Consider the following 17568-nt stretch of genomic DNA (forward strand, 5'->3'; position numbering starts at 1 on the left):
ACATGAGGATTTTCCTGGGAATTAGAATAAAAATTTGTAGGAAAATAAGTTTCCTGCGAATTTTCATACTAATTCCAGGAAAATCCCATATAATTCACACTTTTTTTGTAGTGAAAAAGTATGATAGGTTGGATTGTAACAATCTATTCCTATAATTATAGTTTTTGAATTTAACTATTGAGAATAAAGTTCTCTTAACCTGAAGTAATCTATTTTGGAATTTAGATTAATGTTTTCTGATATTAATTACTACTAATATTTAAAGCAAATCCAAAAAGTAACGTACTTTTTACTATCATCAAGGAATAATATAAACCGTCATGAGATTTTACACTAATTAACTTAACATATTTATTCCCTTGTTTCAACTTTCAATTTATACTTTTTCTTCTTTATTACACATAAAAATAATGTTACTATATTAAATAATTTTTTTAATTAACATCCTTTGTAACATATATAAGATTTAAGAATATTATTATTATTATTATATAATAATAATAATAATAATATTACTATTTTAAATATTATTTATAATTAATAAAGGGAGTTGCATGTCCATCATAACGTATGAAAGTGGCTATCATCGGATATGATATTGTGGATGAAGTTGTTCATTTCTTAATTAAATGTTTAGTTTTGAGTATTGAGTATGAAAAATCTTTAATAAGAAGCATTACTTTCAAATGGATCCTATACGGTACATTAAATTAATTAAATTTCAATACGAATATAAGTTAGTCAGACTCCAATACGAATATTGAACGGCACGGGAAAAAAAGTTATGGAAGTGACAGCCACCGGTTTGGGGAGCTGGAGTTAGGTTTAGGATATAATAACGTTTAATAAAGCATTACGCGTATTGTTGTTTGTTTATTCTTTTAAAAAAAAATATTTTAATTTTCTCTTTCTGTGTTTCATTCTTTACAAAGATTTTTTTTTCTTTTTTTTTAAAAAGAAGTCTTCAAAGTTCAAATATGTTGCAAATTGAACCAAACTTCATTAACATAACTTTATAATATATCAAGTTGTTTAATATAATGAATTCAACAAGTTATTTGAACTCGTGTCTATAATTATTAAAAAAGTATTATAAATATTTCTTCAGGCGGCTCCAGGAAGAAAGCCTTAAATTTCATTTGATATATATATTCTCTTATTATATAAGAGGGGGTTTATGATGGGACATTGTGTTGTCCAATTATAAACTCCCTATATAATATATAATATATAATATAATAAATTATTTTTTCTACTATATAATATATATTTATTTTTCTACTATAAGGGAGTTTATATAATATATAATAATATAATATAATAAATCATTTACAAATGACTTAAAATATTTCATATTTAAAAGGGTTAATTTTGTAAGTTTATCCATATCACATAAATTAGGACAAAGTGACCAGCAATGTAAGTTATTTGAAAGTTACATAAAAATATTATAAATCACAATAATTAATAACTTAGAACATTTTTTTTAAAAATGCAAATTTGGATGACTCTTCAAATTTCATTTATGTCACATAAATTGAGACAACAAAAATAACATATATTGCGCCCATTTTAATTTATTTGTCTTAATTTTTTTTTATATTTAAAAATTGCGTAAAAATACTATAAATCATGATAATTGACAACATAAAATATTTCAAAAATAAATACATATAAAAAAATTCGATTAATTCTTGAAATTAATCTATCGTTAAAAATTATGTATAAAATACAATAAATCGTGATTTTGACCACTTAAAATATTTATTAAAAAAACAGAAAAAATAAATTGACTGATTCTTAAAATTAATCTATCAATGTCACATAAAATGAGACAAAAGTAGTAATATGTATTGTTTAATGTGAAATTATTGAAAAACTACGTAAAATGTATTATAAATGTTAACAATTAACAACATTTGATTGAATCTTGAAATTTTATCAATGCTACATACATTGAGACAAGTGGAGTAATATATATTAAGTATTTAAAAATTGCGTACAACCATATTGCTTTCTGTAGGCTTCGAATTATCGTGGTCATTTTTTAGGCTGATACAAGTTTTGTACTTTTTTTTAATATTATAAATCGCAATAATTAATAATTTAAAATATTTTTAAAAATATATTAAAAATTTAGTTGGTTTCGGGAATTTTATTTATACTGTATAAAATGGGACAAAGGAAGCAACATATATCATTTACAAATGACTTAAAAAGCATTAAAAATTAGAATAATTACCAATTTAAAATATTTAAAAGCTATTTAATAAAATAGGTTCACTCTCAGAATTCTTTCATGCTCACATATATTAGGACAGAAAAAATAACACATATCATTTTAAAATTACCAAAAATGTATTATAAATAATAACAATTAACAACTTAAAATATCTGAAAGACATTTTAAAAGGGTTAATTTTGTATTTTTATCCATATCACATAAATTAGGACAAAGTGACCAGTAATGTTGGTTATTTGAAAGTTACATCAAAATATTATAAATCACAATAATTAATAACTTAAAACATTTTTTTAAAAAAAAATAAAATTTGGATGACTCTCCAAATTTTATTTGTGTGACATAAATTGAGACAACAAAAATAACATATATTGGGTCCATTTTTATTTATTTGTCTTATTTTTTTTTGGGTTTTTTATATTTAAAAAATGCGTAAAAATATTATAAATAATGATAATTGACAACATAAAATATGTTTTGAAAAAAAAATAGAAAAAATTCCACTCATTCTTTAAGTGAATCTATCGTAAAAATACTATAAATCATGATAATTGACAATATAAAATATTTCAAAAATGTTGTATGTGGATAGTCTTATTGTGCCTTGAATAGCGTCAAATAAAGTACAAGTTTGTGATAAAAAAACTTATTCCTTTATCCACGCAAACAATCGCTTCAAAATCTCCGTTACTAGCCCCAAAACATACCATTTATATTATTGGGCCCGTGCCCATGCATAGCTCGGGCAACATTACCTAGTGTATATATATATAACTCTCTTGATTTTTAAAATATTATTTTGATATAAGAAATACATAATATGAAACGACAAAGTATAAAATAAGAAAAATGGTCTGAAAAATATTTCAACTTTGGCCGAAACTGTTGTTACGATACCAAACTTTATGGAGGACCTTTTACCCATGCACTATTTAATAGTGTATTTTAAAGGTATTTATGTGCCCACGTGGACACATTACTATTTAAAATGATGAAATATTTATAATGTCCATGTAGGTACATATATATCTTTAAAATACACTATTAAATAGTAAGGGGGTAAAAGTTCATTTCCAAAGTTTGGTATTATAACAACAATTTCGACCAAAATTGAAGTATTTTTCAGACCCTTTTCCCTATAAAATACTACTCCCATAGTCACATATTGATTGTCTAATTATTTCGTCTATATTAATTATTACATTTTATCTTTTACTTAAAAAAATTATATAAAAATACTATACTTTTAAGTACTAGTTTTTTTAATTCTTTTTTAATATAAATATTATTTACTTTAAAAACAAACAACTTTTAAAGAGAAAAATCGGGGAAAAGGTAATAATTCTAACAAATAATCAACTTAATGTGGATGATTATTATGACAAATGATTATTGGTGGGCTACTAGTCTATCCCAATTAGTGATGTGTTATTATTAAGTATTTTTAAAAATTTATGAATGATTTTAAAGAATAATGCAATTACTATTAAAATATTTCTATATCGTTCAAAATGAATGATTGAGAAGGTTTAGGAGAATGAATGCATCTAATTTTCGGTTAAATGCATATGTTAATTCAAAAACTATATAAATTATCATTTTATAGTAAAAAATCTCGAAGGCGATATCATTTGGTTTGAATATAAATTGTGTTAGGAATTAATTATATAAATGTAAATTATATTGAATTATTTCTTATGACAGTTTGATTAGTTATATTAAGAAAAAAAAAAGATAATTTCTATGAAGAAGTAGTTGCTTATAAAATATTCTCAACCTTATATATTTAATATAAAAATGACTTGCGGAAAGTATTTTGTTATTTTCATTATTTTATTATGAGACTTTCAAATAGAAATATCTTATTTCAGTATTATTATTTCATTCTCGGAGACTCACACGGGCCATATTCTATCCCGAAATAATTTTCTAATCATTTTATATCAAATTTAATGATCAAATAAATAATAAAATAATATATAAATATTTATCTCAAAATTATCTATCATTGTCCATCATATCAAACAACCCCCAAAGGTATATCTAAAAACTTGTTAAAATAATATTATTTTAACTATTCAACTTGAGAAAAGAAAAAAAAAAGAGAACAATTTCAGTTTCAAATAAGAATAATAATTTTTTCAATACTAATAATTAATAATTTTAATATAATTATCTCAAAATTGATAATCAAACAAATAATAAGTTTTTACAGCAAATTTTTCTATCATTATCCATCTTACCAAACAATAAAGTATATCTAAAGACTTACTAAAATAATATTATTTGACTATTCAACATGAGAAAAAAAAAACTATTTCCATTTTCAAATAATAATAATAATAATAGTAACGATCTTTTCGGAAGGGGTAGAATATTTGAAACTTGTTGGTTACTCAATTGATATAGGATTACCAATATGGGACTGCATCACCTTTAATTTGAGATTTTGGGTTCAAATTTTGAAGTATAAGAAAAATTGGTTGGTGTCGGATTTGAATTCTGATGTTTAAAAATTCTATTAGGAACCTCACTTTCAAATAAGCTCTGCAAAGTAGATCTAAATTTATTCGAAACTCTAATGTGTGTTTCGAACTCCGAATGAAAACACAACAAAAATTGATATAGAATTAGTTGTATGTTCAACGATTTACTATTAATATTCGCTGTACTTATTTTAATACTACGAGTATTATTTTTTGTTTCTTCTCTTTAAGAAGAATCGAGATCATAATAAAAGTGCTGAACGGACAAAAGAGAGAAAAAAAAAAAAAAAGAGTCTTCTATATTCTCGCTCACCTTTATTGACGCCTTCCCTCTTTTTTTCGAAAAAAAATCTAATTCGCCGGAGATGAGAAATAACGAACGTCGTTCTCTGGTGGTCGTTGATGATGGCGGCGGAGGAGGAAATTGGCTGAATAGAGGCGACGGTGTCGGAAGCGGCGGCTGTTATAGTCATGAGAGCGAACCTGACTTGGCTGCTATGGTGAGTGACTTTCTGGAAAGTAGTAGCGCCGGTGCGGAGTCTAGGTATAGCAGTGATAATGATTCTGGTTACTCCGATCTCGCTCGTCTTGCTGATACGATTTCGGTGAGTATTCTGTACACGTTGTGCTTATTGCCTTTTGATTTATTTATTTTTGGTGAAATTGTTGAGTTTGAACAGCACATATGAATGTTTAATCTGGAGCAATTAATGTTCTAATTGGAGTAATTCTCATTTCTGTGAAATGAATAGATATGCTTATGTTCGTTAGTCTAGGTGCATAAAGGAAGCTTGAATAGAACAGGCAACAGTTTTCTGCAGAGTGATTAAGGTTGGAAATGGAATTATCCTTGTCTCCGTGTACATAAATGTTTATCCTCATCGGATTTTAGTTTTGCAGCTTGTACAGAGGTGTTAGGGGTGAAATTTGTTCTAGTCTTTTGGTACTCTTGGTGTATATGTAGCGAGCTTGAGTAGAGTAGATACCGGTTCTATCCAGGAACAATTAAAGCATGAAATGGAGTAATCCTTGTTTATTTTTGTTCATGTTTGTGCTCATTGGATTTTAGTTTTGTATGCCATGGAATTGTTCAGGTATTTTGTGTAGGTATATGCAAAGCTAAAATGTATAATAGTGGAGGTGTACATAAGTTGGCTTAGACACTTTCGATATCAACAAATAAAGAAATAATAGTACAGCACAAATGATGGTTTCTCCAGAGGATTAAAATTTGAGATGGAATAATTAGAGTTTCTTCATCATCTGTGCGTTACACGGGTCATTGTTGAATCTGTGAAACATTTTGAAATTGATATTGATGCCTTTGAAAGATAGGAAATAGGAGGTAGGTGCTGTGATCGGAATTCTCAATCGATGCATAATATAAATTTTGAAAGTAACAGCTTTTCAGAGCTTGTGATGAGTTTGTTGGAGTAGAAATAGGAGATAATGAGGAGAAATTTAATGGATTGAGAATAAGTTTCCGTAGAGTAGAGAAAAGCCAAACAAGCTCAGGAGCTTAGTAGGTTAAAAAATTCGTACTAACTATAAGTATGTAAACAGACGGGGTAATAATGCAGTTACACGAGATGTGAAAGAAAAATATTGCAATTCTGCTTCATGGCAGAGGTTAATTTTGATAATAGCGTGTTACAAAAGGGCAGTCAATGTAGAAGCATGATCGCAATGTTCTTGCTCAATTTACCTGCATTAACTTCAACTCAGTTTTGGTGATTGTTCTAATTAGACAATGTTTTTCGTTTGAAATTGCACTCTGTAGGTAGATACACAATTTAATTTATTCTATGTTAGTACAAGCTTCTGGAAATGCAAAAATGGGTAACCCACTACCATAAGCAAACTTACTATCCTGCACCAAATGCAGGGGTGAGCAATAATACTCCCCTTTCTTTTGGACACTTGAACTGACCCTGCTGACACCTTTCTGGGTATACAAGGCATGACTGTCAGTAGCAGGTTCCAGGGAGATTGTTTTCCTTTTCCAGTAACTGGGGGATCACAATGACTTGGAATGAGCAATTTTAACTGTTGGTATAGATATCTAAAGTAACTGATTGATGCATTAGGACCTGGAGGCTGGAGCTATCTTTTCCCTCCTCTCTGCTTACCAGTGAAACAGACTTATTCCTTTTATTACCATGTGATGTGTTTTAAATAACTTCCTCAATGATCTAACCTGTCTAGATACACACTAAGCTTGAGCAGCACAGATAGAGATTTAATCTGGAGCAATCCTCATTTCAGTGAATGGACATATTTATGCTCGTAGGTCTAGGTGCATCTGAACAAGTTTGAATAGAACAGAGTAATTTTCTGCAGAGTGATTAACGTTTGAAAAGGAGTTATCCTTGTCTCTATGTATACACATGTATATCCTCATCAGATTTTAGTTTCGCATGTGGTATAGATGTGTTAGGTGTGAAACATATTCTAGTGTTTCAGTGTAGGTGTATATGTAGCAAGCTTGAATAGCACAGATAAGGATTTCATCCAGGCACAATATAAGTTTGAACTGGAGTAATCCTTGTTTTTACATATGCATGTTTATGGTCATTGAATTTTAGTTTTGCATGAGGTTAGCAATGAAGTTGTTCAAGTATTTCTGTTTAAGTGAACAAAGTGAGCTCATGTAATAGTGAAGGCGTATATAGACTAGCCTGGACAATACTCATATCAACAAATTGAAAAAACGATAGTATATGTTTCTTTGAGGATTAAAATTTGAAATGTGGAATAACTAGAGTATTTTCAATTACCTGTGCATAATTCATGTCAGTCTGATGTATCAATGAAACTTGTCTGAAGATGAGAACAATGTCTTTGATAAATAGAGAACAGGAGTCAGAAGTGCTTTGAGCCTTTACAGGCTTGGAAAAAATGATTTGTATTATCATCTTTGAATGACTGTTCCTCCTCGTGAAATAGATATTAGTCAATGAAACGAATTTCTAAATGACTGAGAGTTCTGAGCATAAGACAACTGAAATTCTAGCTTTCACATGGTGGTCTGTTTCTCCTGGCTAAATTTTAAATAGTGTATCTTCATTTGTCAACAAGGGGAAAAAATCTTAATAATGGAACTTCATGGTAAATTGTATCATTTTGCAGCTGTACAAGAACTCAGTGGATCGGTATGAAAGTGATCTAACAATGGTGGTTCATTCCCTTATTCTTTCAATGACCGAATCTTTTCATATTGGCAAGCCCGAAACATGCAATGCAAGCTGCATCAGATCTTATCTAGTGAAGCTCCTCCAGTCTTGTGGTTTTAATGCAGATATGTGTGCAACCAAGTGGCAGGGTTGTGGAAAAATTCCTGGAGGTATGTTTTTTTCTAAATTCAATTCTTGCCTGTGTACTATATTAAGAGGTCTAACTATGAACATTATTTAGCTCAAGTATGAAAGCCTTTGACCGTACAAATGTTACAGTCTGAACCACTGAGAATGTATCCGTAGCCTCTGAATGGTGTGGTGGCATTGTGCGCCATATGTATTACTAGTAGTTTCAACTAGATAACGTGTTCATGTCGCTGTATCTTGTGATTAAAATATTTAAATTTGCACTGTCAAGCATCCTTGTGAGCTAGAATTCTGGTTGACATTGTGCTACATTTCCTCTGTTATGTAGGTGAACACGAGTACATTGAGGTGATCTCCCATGGAAATGATGGATGCTCCGAAAGGTATATCATTGATCTTGACTTTCGGAGCCACTTTGAAATTGCAAGAGCTGTCAAATCCTACAATGTGGTCTTGAGTTGTCTTCCACCAGTTTATGTTGGCACAGTAACAAAACTTAAGCTGTATCTTCAGGCTATGGTAGAAGCAGCTAAATGTTCACTCAAACAGAATTCAATGCCTCTTCCTCCATGGCGATCCCTTGCCTATCTAGAAGCCAAGTGGGAGTCCAGTCACAGAGTAGCCAATGTTCAGGTTCAGAGTAGCGTCAGCTCCTCTAATTCCTCTCATCGGCATTGTACTGAGCTGTTGTGGAGGATAAAATCCTGTATTGGATCTGAAATCAAAGCTAAAGGATTCTTGGTACTTAAGAACTGTAGAAAGAGGCAGGGGCTAAAGATCGAATCGAGTCATTCTTCCCCAGTGACTCCATGATCTTGCATTGGAAAAAACACAATTTTGTTCGACATCAACTTTTTCAAGGTTTTTGTTTCTCTCTTCATTTCTACTTCCATTTTCGACATTCAACAAATTACAGAAAGCTTCAACATGAGGTAAAATTACTGCGGATTTAGTTTGTTCTTTTTGTATCATAATAACACTGACTCGGGAGGATCTTATTCATGTGCTACCGCGATCAAGGTTTTGCAGTCTACAATTAGAGTTGCATCTGGTTTTTGTTTTAGCAACTTGCTAGTTGCTACCATAATACAGAATATATCAAATTTTGACTGGGTTTCCCAATTTTGTACCTTCTTGGTCTAAAGATCAGATTCTATTCGATTTATATTTTATTTTTGTGATTCAATTTTGACATACGGATAATGGAATATTTCACGGGATTTGTGGAAAAAGAAGAAGATTTTTAGTAGGTACTCAGATGTGTAAGTGATGTATTTTTTATATTTTGGTCTGTTTATTAGTCTTGTTTTGATGTGTTACTTCTTGCTATTCATTATTTATGTTTGGTACTAGATAATTTAAGGCCCGTGATACGGGCTCAATATAATGAAAGGCTCATTTACGGGCTCGATATTACAATATTATATATATTTATAATAGAAATTTAATTAGTTTTAAAAAATAAAAATTAGTATGACATTTTCAAATAAACATGATAAGAAATAATAATAAAATATCACATGCTCCAATGATTATTTTAACATCATGTCAAACATATATATTCGAATTAAATTATTAATTTAATGATTTTCTTTTTCTATTTTAGTTGAAATTATTCAAGAGAATATATTAAAATTATGAGTCTCAATATATTAACAATTTTCATAAACTATATGAAGCAATAAAACATATTGATCCATCTATAGATTAATTTTGAATACACTTAAAATTTGTTTTATAAGTGTTTAAAAAACAAAAATAATGACTTAATGAAAATTAGAATGAATCATCTCATTCTTTACAAAGTGATAAAAGGATGAAAAAAAGTTATGATTTTATAACAATTTGTATAGTAAGGAATTTTTTTAAAATTAATTTATATACCTGATGAATGAATGTTTTACCTCAAATAATGAGTATTTAAAAATATTAACAAAAGTTAATAGAATATATATTGCAATAATTCAACATGAGGTGGTTAAAATAATAATTTATATAACTTGTTTAAAATGATTTTAACTGATGATAAAATAATAGTAATAAATAAATATATGTTTCTCAATAAATTATATAATGACATATATGTTACGTGAAGTTTTGGGATTATACATAGAAAGAGAAATCAAGTAAATTAGATACTTCAAAAATTATCTTTACAATCCAAAAAGAAAAGCAACACCATGAAATTGAAAAGTCTAAAGAGAACCAAAGGAAAGGACATAACATGCTTCAAAATTATTGGAAATTTTGTTCTTGAAGAGCTTGCTCATTGGTTGCATTCCTTATGAATTAGGCCTTTTGAGAATTGCAATTGTGATTGATATTGGATTTAACATGTTAACTGGTCCATTATCATGTTCATTAGAGTGTTTGAAAAATATGGATTAGTTGAATTTTGCTGAAAATTTGTTATATGGACAAGTCCCAAAAGTGATGTGTTCACCAAGAAAAAACGAATTTTACTTTTGTCTTATAATTGTTTTACAAAAGTAGGGTCATTAGGTAGGGAATTGATCAAAAATAAAGTTCTTAATGTTGAAAAAAATGCATTATTGGTCTTCCTAATAAGAGATCTATACCAAAGTGTCTAATATTTAGGATGCAAATTAGAAATAAAGGGCGAGAAATTTATTGGTATAAGACATGAGAGGGGAGAAACTTGAGGAGTGAAATGAGTTAGTGTCTAATTATTTGTGTCATAGTTAGTTCTAGAAAAATCTTATAATCTATAGTTTCTAGAATAATCATGTAACTTATGGAGGAAATTTAGCCACTTGAAAAAATATTTTTACAAATTTTAAAATAGAATTTATGAAATTTTAAAATGAAATATATATGAAATGACCATATTATCCTTCATCGTCCTCAACTTCATATTTCTATATTTCTATAATAGAATAATACAAAATTTTGTCCGGACAACTTTAAATTTAAATCAAATTTACATTAGTTCACTATTTAGATTAATATGTTTGAAATCAAATAAAAGCAAAAATTTAATTATATAATTTAATGAAGAACTACTCTTTTATAATCTAGTAAACATTTTTAGTTTACTTTAAATGCAAATATATCATCCTATTCATTTTATTTGTGAAGTTACATTTTAACATCTTTTAAAATATTTTTTTTTAAATATTGAAACTAATTTTATTTATTCTTTAATATCAATCTAATATATATTATTAATTTATCACACTTGTTTCTTTTCATGTATATTTATTAGAGCTAAAATAAAAGTGAAAATAATTAATTATATTTTTAAATAATGAATTTTTATATTAAAGTAGGCATTTTTAGTAAGTATAATGAATAGAAAAATATTAAGAATTAAATTAAAGTAATAGTAAAATAGAGTAATGAATAGATATCACAATAACTCATAAAAAAGTGAAATAATAACAAAATGAGTTAATAGTATAACAATAGCTAAAGATGTTTCTAGAACTATTTAGTTTCTTGTTATCATTCTTGGTAGATATTTGTTTGCATGAAGTTACATTTTTACCTTTGATCATCATTCACTTCATATATATAAAGATGTTTTTAGAATTATTTATTTTTCTTGCTATCTCTTAATAGATTTTTGTTAGAATGAAATTACATTTTTATTCTTGATCGTCTTTATTTGTGAAGTTACTTTTTAACATCTTTTTCTTTAAATTCAATTTAATATATATTATTAATTTTATCACACTTATTTATTTTCAAATATATTAATTAGAGCCAAAATAAAGGTGAAAATAATTAATTCATAATACATTTTATATTAAAAGTAGGCATTTTTTATAAGCATAATGAATAGAAAAAAAATATTAAAAATTAAATTAAAGTAATAGTAAAATAGAGTAATGAATAGATATCATAATAACTCACAAAAGAAAAGAAAGTGAAGTAATAACAAAATAAATTAATGGTAATAACAATAACTAAAATTGTTTCTAGAACTATTTAATTTTCTTGTTATCATTTTTGGTAGATTTTTGTTAGCGTGAAATTACACTTTTACCCTTGATCATTATTCACTTCATATATAGAAAGATGTTTCTAGAATTATTTACTATCTTTCTTAATAGATTTTTGTTAAAATAAAATTATATTTTTATCCTTGGTCGTCCTACCACTTCACTCTTCTATATAATAGAAATTTAGTGTAGCTTAATGTATTGTGATTTCTGGAATTTGATTAGACCTTTAGCGTTTCTTATTAATTTTTTTTTCATAATGCCTCTCAAATCTAACCGACAGAGTTTGTTGGAACAGAAAAGAATTAAAATTGCATAGTTTAGTTTATTAAAAGTAATAGAAATATATCTCAATTATAGTACCAAGTTTACTTGTTATGCACCGTTAGTGTCCATTGTCAACTATTACGATAGTAACATGTGCTCCTTGTCATTGCTTGATGATGATTGATGGATATATTTACGATATTTATTGGTATGCTACATTGTTGAAATGCATTTCCTCCGTTAAAATTTGAGGATATTTAATGGAAATATAAGCTATTTGGTGATGTGTCCCAATTAGGATGGAGTTTAGTGGTTTGAAGTCCATGTGAGACAAAATTCAATATTTATAAGTTTAAATAATTGTATAATTTAATATAATAATGGTATATATATATATATATATATACCCATAATCTAACAAATAAGGGATATTTATCCTTTTCATTAACAAATATATATTTACTAAATCAAAAAATCAATTCTTAATTTCAAAAATACCATGTAACTTAAAAAATAAACTCATATATTCTTTTACATATCAGAGTTCATACCCAATGTAAAATATCGAATCCTATCCCAATGGTAATAGCTAATTACATTTTATTTCTACTTTTTTTAAAAAAATTGTAAAAATCTCTTAAATTTGATGGAATTTGGATACATCCTAAAACGTCTGTGTACATCGAGTTTTGATTTCAAATACATCTCTTAACTTTTCGATACATCACGTCTCGATTTCGAATATATCACTCATTATCTTGATACACGTACGTCCCGATACATCGTGTAAAGTGATGTATCCAAGAATAGAAGAGAGCAGAGATTTTTATAATTTTACAAATGATAGAATTTTTTTAAAGAATATGATAAATAAATTATATGTTTAAGTAATTTTTCCTTCCTTTGCTCAGTCATAAAATAGGTTAATATAACATCTAGAGCCGTTAAAACGGGCTTAGTCCATGGGGCTGATCCAACCCAACCCGTTATTGGGGTAGGGTTGGAAAAAGATTTTTCAAACCCATTTGAAACTAGGGCTTGATCGGGGCCGGGCCAGGGTCGGTTCATGGGCCAAAACTTTTTATTTAAGGGTAACTACCGATAATCTCACTAGTATATAATCTAATTACTTAAATACACACTATGTTGTAATATAAAGAATCTTACCAGATTTTGGTACGTCCAGATATGTATATCTCGGAATATATGGACTCAAAATCAATTTGTTCTAGATACACTCCATCCAAGTAAATTCGCATGCATCTAAGATACATAGACAAATCTTGCGCCCTTGCCTCTCTCCCATCTTGATGTTCACTCTCTTATCTCGCTCGCGTATCTAGTATGCGAGATATATGCTAATTACACTAGATTTTTTGCTAGTATTGAAACAAACCATTATTTGTCATATTTGATTTGAAAATTTCCTTATTTTCTTGATGTTAAAGAACTATAAGTTTGAAAAGAAAAAAAAAGTAAAAAAAAAATAGGGCTAGCCCGCCCCAACCCTCGACCCTTCTAAGGTTGGGTTGGGTTGAACATTTTCAGGCCCTTCCAAATGAAGGGTCGCCTGTCCTAGCCCTTCAAATTCCTTGGCCCACGAGGCTTGGATCGGGTGGGGCTGGGTCGACCTTTTTTTTTTGACAACTTTAAATTAACATCTAAATAAAAGAGAGATAATTTTTTTTTTAAAAATAATTAAATTAATTAATAAAAATCATTATAAATATACATTACTCCCTCCATCCCATTTGATGTGTCACTTTTCGAATTTTGAGATTCAAATAAGTCTAACTTTGATCGTAAATTTTTCACAGATCTTTTAAACATTTTGAATTATCAATTATTGCGACTTATAGTACTTTTTATGTAGTTTACAAATATATAAATTTCATTTCAAAAAAATTAAAGATTTCATGTGCAAATTTTTGATTAAATTTAAACTGTTTGATTTCGAAAAACGAAAAGTGTCGTGACAGAGGAGCATTTATTAGACACAAACATTGATAATGCATGTATCGAGAAAGGCGAAACAAACAAAAACTGATAAAAAAAAAGAAAAGGAAAATCGGAGTGTGTAGAAGAAAACAAGAAGAAAAGATGCCTCGGAGTCGATTTGCAGGATCATTGATTTCTCCAAAGGTGGATGTTTACATTGATATGGGAAACCCTTTTCTAAATCACACTGTTGATGCTTTCTTGAAGATCGGCACTGTAAATTTTCTCTAAATTCATTTTCATTTCTTCCAAAAAAAAATTCGATCTTGTGAAAATGGGTTTGCTTAATTTTTATCCTAAATTTAGGTTGCTGCCACCAAAACTGTTGCTGAAGAAACTTACGGAATAGTCACTAGAGGTTTGATTTTTAGTGCTCTCATTCCATTTCTTGAATACCCAATTTCAAATTAATCATTCATCTTTAATTAGTACTCTCGCTGTCCCTAATTACTTGTTCACTTTTGAATTGATTAAGAAAACAATGATTGACATAATGAATTTACCATTTTAGCCTATTAATTATGAAGTAGATGAATTAAAAACATAAAGATTTTCAAAAAGTTTCACCTTTTTCAAAATAATTAATTGATGGTATAATATATAAAAAAATTATCTTTTGTTGATTTGTCAAGATGGACAAATAATTATGAACAACTAAGAAAAGCAAAGTGAACAAGTAATTAGGGACAAACGAAAGTGGACAAATTAGGGGGAAGGAGTATTGATTATGTGTTGGGAGTGACTAGAATATGACCTATGTTACATTACCTGGACTTGTATAGACAGCTATAATTACCCCATACTGTTTTTCCTGGTTATTTTGGTTTTTTTATTTTATGATAACGGTGGTGATTGGACCAGCTTTTGATAACCTCGGTAAATTCCATGTGTCCACCTCCCACCAACAAAAGGTTGGAGGAAATTACGTCAACAAGACTAGTACATATGAGAAAAGTTCACCTAGTGTTTTTTTTGCCTTTGTTGAGATTTGAACCTCAGGCTCTATGGTTCTCAACCTACTACATTGATCACTAGGCCACACCCTTAAATGCCATAGTTATTGATTTTTTTGGTAACGGTTAATGCTTTTACTGTTTAGTCCAATGACTACACTAAGCATCATCACTATTAATAGTTGAGGTAAAAATCCAATATTCTATTTTTGTTCTTTTGATCTTTTGATCTTTTTCTCGTGTTATGGTAAAGTGTTAGTTCCTAAGTTTTTAAGTTACAAGCTTTTATATATAGAAATAGCCAGACTATTCAGCTCACTATTTTGCAATCAACATGGTCTTTGCAGGCAGTGTTTCGAGTCACAACTTTGAGAAATCGGTAAGCATGCCTTAAATAGTGTCACATCATTTACTATATTTGTGCAAAATTCTAGTTGATTGTTTTAGAGGTGTTGTCTATTCAGTTCTATATAAGGGAGATGTTTTCTAATAATTTGGAAATTGAAGTCTCAAATTTCTATCATTCTTTCCGTCCTAGGGATAACATTTCTCTACCGTGTTTATCCTATGCATCTCTCTCGAGTAGTGTTGTCTTCTTTACCTTACAATGTGTCTGCTGATAAGTTCAGTCCTGGTGAGGGAGGTAAACAATATATTTTAGCCACACAAATCATACCGTTATTCCTGTTGATTATCGTACCAATTACAGGCTCCTACGTACTTCCTCCCTCCGTATCCAACTGTATCTCAGCTAGTTTTCCTCTACCTGGGTCTAAATAGTTTAATCCGTTCTATGTGATGCCCCTGAAATGTTGCTTTTTTGGCTTATCACTCAAAGATCAATTTATGCATAGTAAGCAAAAGTTGTAGCCAAATTTTTTACCATCTACAATGTAGCTAACTGCAGGCCTAACTTGGTAATGTTTATCTTAAAGACAGCTTATCCGGACCTGAAATTGTTTTTTTAGTAAAGTTTCGGGGTAAGAGCAGCATTTCTCTTATACTCTGCTCCAACAATGTTTCAATTATTCACCACAGAACATAAGTGGCTATTGGGGAGGATTTAATAATGTTGACTGAAAAAACGGATCGACCAACATGGTTGTTGCATTCTAACTGAATTTACCTCTGATTGCAGTTGAAGAAAATGTGTAAAGAAGGTGCTTATTGGGGTGAGTAATCTGCACAAGATCCACCCGTATATAAATTTTAAAATGGGTTGTTAGAAAGAAGTTCTTAGTTTCCCAATTTGTTGAAATTTCAAGTGGATTATGTAACAAATGTTGTCTCTTTGATCAGGGACTGTTGCTGGGGTATATGCTGGAATGGAGTATGGAGCGGAGAGAATTCGTGGAACCAATGATTGGGTAATTTGTACTGCATTTTTATATTAATTTGCTCAACGGATGGAAGTTGATTGCCTGTACTTATATATGCGAAGTATAAGTTTACATAGTCAATTTTGTAACGAGGTGTAATTTTCACTAGTACTGACCATCGTACATTCTATGTATCTGACTAATTAATTTGCTCTTTTCTTTTACTGAAAATGATGGTTTTTGGTACGTGGTACGTAATTTAATTTGGACGAGTGTTAATATTCACTGGTCCTACTGAAAGAAGGTTGAGATTTTGAAGTTTCTTTTCTGAATAACTAGTCAATATCTTTTTTTCGATTCATTTTGTTTTACTCTGTTTGCAGAAGAATGCTATGATTGGGGGTGCGTTGACAGGAGCTCTCATATCTGCTGCAAGCAACAACAACAGAGACAAGATTGTAATGGATGCCATTACAGGAGGTGCTGTTGCTACTGCTTCAGAGTTCCTTAATTATCTCACATGAATTTACTTACCAAACTGCTAAAAACATTGCTTTTAGTATTTGCTCTATTTCTCTCTATTTGACTACGTTTAACTCGATCTATAATTTTAGCTAATCTTTCCCAATAATTGTCATACCTTGTTTAGTATTTTCAGTGGTTACTCTTTTTATTTTCTTGAGCTGAGGGTCTATCGGAAACAACCTATCTACCTACCAAGGTAGGGGTAAAGTTTGCGCACACATTACTCTCCTTAGACTCCACCTGTCGAATTATACTGGGTATGTTATTGTTATATTGGATTTTGAGATGCGTTCAAATGGGAGTGACATGAATACTGAGGATTCATTCGATGTATAGCTTATCCTCACTTGCTCGGCATTGAGGAGAGTAGTTGTTCTCAATAATTTGCTTCAGATTTCAAGTTATCTGGGATGGACAAAGGTGAATCCTAAAATACTACGTCCAATTGCCCTTGAGCCCTAAAATACTACGTCCATATGGGGTTCCACTT

The 17568-nt window shown here is 29.4% G+C and overlaps 2 protein-coding genes across 2 annotated transcripts; both read left to right on the forward strand.

Moving 5' to 3' along the window:
* The first annotated feature begins 4958 nt into the window (after positions 1–4958).
* On the forward strand, positions 4959–9039 carry LOC125840767 (uncharacterized). The gene is made up of 3 exons (XM_049519739.1): positions 4959–5333; positions 7858–8071; positions 8380–9039. Exons 1-3 carry the CDS (start codon positions 5094–5096, stop codon positions 8862–8864), a joined length of 939 nt encoding a protein of 312 aa, XP_049375696.1. The 5' UTR covers positions 4959–5093; the 3' UTR covers positions 8865–9039.
* A 5038-nt stretch (positions 9040–14077) lies between these two features.
* Positions 14078–17184, forward strand: LOC125840768 (outer envelope pore protein 16, chloroplastic). The gene is made up of 6 exons (XM_049519740.1): positions 14078–14497; positions 14588–14639; positions 15582–15613; positions 16373–16406; positions 16534–16601; positions 16937–17184. The coding sequence occupies exons 1-6, from the start codon at positions 14297–14299 to the stop codon at positions 17075–17077; spliced, it is 528 nt and encodes a 175-aa protein (XP_049375697.1). The 5' UTR covers positions 14078–14296; the 3' UTR covers positions 17078–17184.
* The last annotated feature ends 384 nt before the right edge of the window (positions 17185–17568 follow it).

The sequence above is a fragment of the Solanum verrucosum genome, unplaced genomic scaffold (assembly GCF_900185275.1).
Source record: "Solanum verrucosum unplaced genomic scaffold, falcon-dt-bn FXZP01000187.1, whole genome shotgun sequence".
Lineage (NCBI taxonomy): Eukaryota > Viridiplantae > Streptophyta > Magnoliopsida > Solanales > Solanaceae > Solanum > Solanum verrucosum.